At 47.6% G+C, this 6,500-nt stretch overlaps 1 protein-coding gene across 1 annotated transcript; it reads left to right on the top strand.

The window, feature by feature from the left end:
* Nucleotide 1: 1 nt before the first annotated feature.
* Nucleotides 2-6,433, top strand: LOC104914009 (protein FAM83D-like; the record flags this gene model as incomplete). The annotated part of the gene is made up of 4 exons (XM_010722346.3): nt 2-310; nt 2,368-2,535; nt 3,417-3,541; nt 3,901-6,433. Coding segments are annotated over 4 exons (1,491 nt in total), but the record flags the coding sequence as incomplete, so codon positions are not given.
* Between the last annotated feature and the right edge of the window lie 67 nt (nt 6,434-6,500).

The raw sequence follows: 6,500 nt of genomic DNA on the forward strand, positions 1-6,500 counted from the left end.
CTTCCTGCGGCGGGAGCGGCTGCCGCCCTTCCTGTCGGAGCCCGAGGTGCAGGCCATCGCGCGGAGCGCCGTGCCGCCCGCCGCGGCCGAGGAGGCGGCGGCCGAGGCGTCGCTGGACGCGTCGTCGCTCACCTACTTCCCCGAGCGCTCGGACGCGGAGCCGCCGGCGCTGGAGCTGGGCTGGCCGGGCTTCGGCAGCGGCGCGTTCCGCGGGCTGACGCGGGTGGAGGCGCACTTCCAGCCGGGCGGCGGGGACAGCCCGTACGGCTGCAAGGAGGCGGTGCGGCGGCAGATCCGCTCCGCGCGGCAGGTGGGTGCCCCGTGGGACCGCTGCCCGGGTTCGAGCCGCTGTAGGACGGGTTCGTGGCTCTGCGAGCCAGGCTCGCTCGTAGGCGCCTCCTCCCGGCTCGCTTTTCTTGTGTCCTTCCTCGTCAGAAGGACGCTACGCGCAGAGGTAGCGCCGTGCCCGGACTCTCCTCGCTTTCCAATCGGCCCGAAGCGCAGTGGCAGCACGTGACTCTGGGCCGATGCAGAGCGCGGTCCGAACGCCCCGCTGAGCGGTGACCGTTCTGTGTGACCGGGTGCCTTAATCGAGCACATCGCATGTAGCGGCGGTGCCCGGCAGGAGCTCCTTTCCCACCGCAGTCCCGTTGGCTCCGCTGTAATTGAAAAGCGCGGCTCCCTGCTGGGCGGGGCGGCTCCGTCCCGGCGCTCCCATGTGGCACCGAGATGAGGCTGTCAGCGAGTGAGGATGGCACGGGCTTTGCTCGGGGGCTGTTGTGCAGGAAGAGCCGCTCCGAAGGTTTCTGGTGATTCATCGAATTGCACCATCGAACGGCTGTTTTTCCCAAGAGCTGTTCTTTGTTCTGTCCTTTACACCAAGCCAGCAGCCAGGCACTGCCAGGTGCTGGCATGGGAAGTGCTTTTGTGGGTGAAGAACAGGGAGACCCCTGCAAATTAATGACTGATGTGTTTTTGGTCATGTCTGCATTCTTAGGGTTAACGTGGGGAGTAGGAAAGCTTCAAACGCTGCTGAGTTCCCTGTCAGCTTGAGGGACTGACCTCTTTTGACCAGCAATTGAAACTGAGGCGAAGGCGTGGAGCTGTGACAGCAGAGATATCAGGGAAAGGCTCTGCCCCAAAATGCAGTGGGCATGGCCCTGAGCTGCTGGAGCTCGGGGTGCTGGGACATCGCTTTCAGCCATAGGGTTTGGGTTGGGGTGCTGCTGTGTGGAGCTGGGGGTTGGGCTCTGTATTTTTGAGGATCCCTTCCAGCTTAGGATGCTCTATCACTGAGGTGGGTGCAGTTGCTGCCTTATCTCTACATCTGGAAGAGCCCAGCACAGAGAAGAGAGTTTTCTCTATCTGCTATAATTATTTTGTTTAATTTGAGTACAGCTTTTTTATCTTTTTCAGCTGCTAATACTGGGATTAGATCTCATGTGCTGCTAACTGAGCGGCTGTTTGAAGGCAGCAGTATTTCCAAAGAATTGTGTTCCTATTGTTCTGTTTTCAGGGGTTAATTTCTTGTTCACCTCATCAACAGTGCCTTAATTTTCTCCATCTTGCTCAGGCACTTAGAGAAGTGACAGAGTGAGAAGACCAGAGGCACTACAAGAAGAGCACAAGCATAAGCTAACTTCATCTAGAAATGCAGCCCGCCTGTGTTTTATAACTAAGAAATCACCTGTTTAGTGCTAACTCCCTAAGGATCAGGGCTCAGGTGGGAATGCACAGCTGAGTCTGTTCTTGTGGGAAATGTTTCCTCTGAGCACCAGCAGTGCCACACACAGAGCAGCTGTGCTGTGTGCCCGGGCCTCGGTGTGCAGCAGGGGGTGTGTGCCAGGAGAGCTGATATGGGCAGGTAAGTGCAACAGCTCTTGTTGCACATCTGGTGGGACAACAGTAAGTCATGAAGCCTAACCTTTGTGTCTGCACCCACGCAGCTGTGCGTTCCCAGGTTTAAAGGGCTGGGATTCTGGGCAATGCTGTGTGGTGTTGCTCTGAATGGAGAGACTGTTTAGAAGTGTAAGAATGTTTTGTCTGTGGCCTACTGAATGAGAATCTTTCCATCTTTTGACTTGTCTGTTTAAAAGAACTCTCATGGCAAATTTGCATCTGCTTGTGAGTTTTTTTGTGAAGGTGTTGGATGGAAACCCAGAATGTGCTCTTCCCAGCTCTTAGGAGATATATTCAGTTGACTGTGGTCTTGGTCATTTGTATAGGGACAGTGCTGCCTTTCTATTACGTGGCCTGAGGAGAAAACAAAGAATGTTTGTAGATGTTCAGCTGTGCAGGGGGGCCATCTGAGCCACTTCTGTCCTATGTGAATTAAAGCTCTTGAACTCTTGCTGCTTCTCTTTACAGGTGATTGCCCTTGTTATGGATTCCTTCACAGATATTGATATCTTCAGTGACCTTCAGAATGCCTACAGCAAGCGCCAGGTCCCTGTCTATATCCTTCTTGACCAGGATTTTCTACCCTATTTCTTGGAAATGTGCAAAAACTTGGGTGTCTGTCCTGAGAAGGAGAGTGTAAGTACTAACCATGGTGGAGTGGAGGTGTTTTGTTTTTCCTTCTTGTGGTACTGCTTTGGTTTTGTACATCAGAGACACCTTTCTGCAAATCCTCAGACTTCCCTAGAAGTCTAAAGCACCCTGTCTGTTTGGACACTGAAATAAGAGGATGCTGAAGGTTATGGCCCATTTTGGATGGTTTCAGTACGGTCTCTAACCAAAGGGGTGAAATTTCTTACAACATCATCAAAAACCATGCAGAAAAGGCACGTTTACCTTCACACTTCCTTCTACCTCACCTGTCTGCATGTAGGAATGACAGCCATGCTGTGCAGCTCCCCAGCGTGCTGGGTGGATCCCTGCGATCCCTGCTGGAGAAGTGGCTATTTCCAAGCGTTTAATTTTGCAAGATCTAAGTAGCTTTATTCTGTGGCTCGAGGAACTGTTTGCCAAGACAAATAACTCTAAGGAAAGCAAGCAGGAAGCTCAAGGGTGGTGTGGCATTGGGAACATCTTTTATCTTCAGGATTTGGAGGATGTGACCCAGCTAGCTTACTTGATTCCTCTGAATGTAAGCTGACGTGACTGTGCTATGTCCTGGCTTGTGTTGACCCAAGTGAGTGCTTCTCTGGATGGGAGGCACTCCTAGCTTTGTAGGCAGTAATTAGTTGTTGCTCCCCATTTTCTCCAGATTAACTCTCTACAGCCTTTTATGATCTAACAGAAAGTTAACACTATGGAACCAGTAAGACTTTAGTTGCAGGTCAATTTGAGAAAGCTTGTTTCATTCCTATGTTCCACAATTAATCTTGTTGCTTTTATGCAGAATTAATGATCAAAACTTTTTGGAAGTAAACTTAAATTTGATGCTAGTTTTTTCCCTTTTTTTCCTGAAACAGTTGATGAGGGTTCGAACTCTCACTGGGAACATCTACTACACAAGATCAGGTGCCAAAATTATTGGGAAAGTCCATGAAAAATTCATGTTGATTGATGGCATTAGAGTGACAACAGGCTCCTACAGGCAAGTACTGGAATCCATTAGTGTGTAATTATGGTTAAAAAAAAAAAAAGCAGGGGGGTGTTCTGTAAAAAGATGGTGTTAAATCTCCTGTTTGTTGTTGCTAATAAATATCAAGTGGGCTACCTGAGTGGGACTAACTCAGAACAGGAGGCACCTTTGGAAAACTTGTATTGCATGTCTTGGCATTAGCAAAGAACCTGGCTGTGGCTGTGTAGAGATTTTCCTGAAGGAGCGAGTGAATGGTTGACCAGGTCTATGCCTTCCTTATGCACAACACTTCTAGGCTAAGTCTTGCCGTCTGTTACTATGTGTTGAAGCGCACTGGAGTTTAACTGTGGATCTTGGTTTGTTTTCAACAGTTTCACATGGACTGATGGGCAGCTGAACAGCAGTAACTTGCTGCTACTGTCAGGTCAAGTGGTTGAATATTTTGACCTGCAGTTTCGAATTCTTTATGCCCAGTCAAACCCCATCAGTCCTGAATGCCGATCAAGCTGTAGGAACAGTGGTATATTTAATCACCTGGAGAAAAGAACAGAGTCCTCTAAAGAATACACCGTGGAGAGCAATTTGAGGGCAGAATTTGCCAGGTTGTCTAGTACTCCAAAAAAACTGTTAAAAGAAATAGATGTGACTGAAGATACTCTAGGAGGCAAACCTTGTGACCTGGGACATTCTTACTTCAGTGAAGAGGAGTGGCTCAGCGATCCAGAGGCCATAGTGGGACAAAAGAATGCATCGACTCAAACTGGCTTATGGGAAGAGCAGCCTGCAGTGGCTGTGTGTAATGTTGGCATGCAGACCAATGTTTTAACAGAAGAAGCTGACACTCAAACTTCAACTGCTACAAGAACGACTGGGACTCAGACTTCAGTTTTGCTGAAGGCTGCAATGACGCAGACAAGGGAAGATGAGTATGTGGAAACCCCCCTGCTTTACAGGAAGTTTTCCAAAGAAGAATCCTTTCTACCTGGAAAGTCTTCATCAAATTCTAGTCTGCGGTCGCTATCTTCATCATCATCCCACATGTCTCGCACGAGCTCTACCAGCTCGCTGTCTTCTCTTCGGTCGTTTGAATACCCTAGCATTCACAGGGCAGAGTATTTCCAAAAACTGCATAAGGAGAGGCAATTCCACTACTCCACCATCAGATCAAAGCTTAGCCACATGGTGGATATCTTGTCCTGGAGAAGACATGTTCCTGAAAGCTACATGAACCACTACAGGGGAAGGTACAACCTGAAGTAGAGGTGAAACATCAGTGCCAGCCTGCTCAGCCTCTGAGATGTTTCACTCTTCTCTGAATAAATGACTGCTGCACTGAATGCAGAGCTTGAAAGCTCTGGTCACAAAATGCAATTACTTTATATCTGCTGATTCTTCTGATTCCTTGTAGTACTTTTACTCTTCTTTAATACATGCACACATCACTTTCCAGCACTTTGTTTTCTACTATGCAATTTAATCAGTGAGATTCTTCACATGTACTGTAACTACTTGCATGTTTCCCTTATACACATTAGTGATATAGGCTTATTGTACTTATGAATATTTGACTTAGAAAGCATTTAAGTTTTGTTTTTAGGATTGCTAATGCTCTGGCTTTAAGTTTCCTAACCTTGGAAAAATTTGAGTCAGACAGATCTTGCTCAGAATGGTAATATCAACATTTATTTCCCCTTTTTAATAATGGGTTTTATTTCCACTACATGCTCAGAATGAGGGAAAATAACTTCATTCTCACTCCAGTGGAGGAGTAAAATGTGTTTATCTCTGAAGCTGTGAAAGGTCTGGAACAGCTGTGGGTTCTGATCTAACCAGATCTTCAATTTGATTGTCCTTGTATGCCTTTACATAGCTATATGTAAAAGTGTATATGTAAGAGATAACATAACTGTGTTATCAACGGTTTTTCTCTTAAACCAAAAGATAGCTTCAAAAGATGCTAAGAACAAAATGAACAGTCTCAGTTGGAACTAGGATGTGTGTCTTACCTACTGGTAGAAGTAAGTGCCTGCCTTCCTTGGAGTCAGGCTGGAGGTGAGATGATCATCCCCAAGGACACATGGCAAAGTCTCTGCTTGAATAAAGTACAAAAATATTAGAGGTTGTTTGCCATGATTATTTTACAAATAATTTTTTCTCTTTAAACTGTGCTTTCAGAAGTATTCTGTATTTCCTGCTCTGTCTGTATTTTATCCACTAATAATCTGGTTTGGGGAACCTGAGAGCCAATAGAGCTGATGAAAATACCTTCAACACTACGTGGACTGTGGGTTAAGTCACTTTGCAGAGACACTGCCTGAATGTCTGCAGCGGGTGCACGTGTGTTTGTGCTTGATGGATCACCTCTCTGAGGTCTGACCTGTGCTGCTGTTCTTTAGACCTGTATAGCACTATGTTGGTAACTAACCAGACTGAGTTCTGCAGTGAAACCAGTCTGCATAAGGTGTTTCCTCCTCATTTATGGGTGCATCTGTCCAGTAGATGGCACATTTCACTGTCAGATTCATTTCCCTAAGGAGAAATGAATGACTGGGAAAACACACAAAACAGCTGGGCTGCAATGGAAGTGTAGGCAGACACGCTTTATCCTGTCAGCTGTGGCACTTCCATCTTTGCAGTCTGTGTTGGTGAAGGCCCGGTGCTGCTGTAGGGCTGTCAGATCATCCACTCCTTTCCCCCACCCTGGGGCAGCAGTAAGCACTGCTCAAAGCTGCTCTGACAAGGTTTTGTGTTTAAGAGCTGGCGTTGGGCAGCGTTTGAATGCCTGTAAAATGAACTCGAAAACCTTTGTGTACTCCTCAACTTTGTTGCACTGTAGGACTGTTTTGGTACTGACGGGGCGATACGCTGTTTACAAATAAATTCACTTTGCCGGGATGCTCTGAAGCTTTCTGAGTCGTCTTTTATTCGCGTGGCACCGGGCACCCCAACACCCCGCGTCGCCGCTCAATTC

The sequence above is a fragment of the Meleagris gallopavo genome, chromosome 22 (genome assembly GCF_000146605.3).
Source record: "Meleagris gallopavo isolate NT-WF06-2002-E0010 breed Aviagen turkey brand Nicholas breeding stock chromosome 22, Turkey_5.1, whole genome shotgun sequence".
In the NCBI taxonomy this organism is placed as follows: Eukaryota; Metazoa; Chordata; class Aves; order Galliformes; family Phasianidae; genus Meleagris; species Meleagris gallopavo.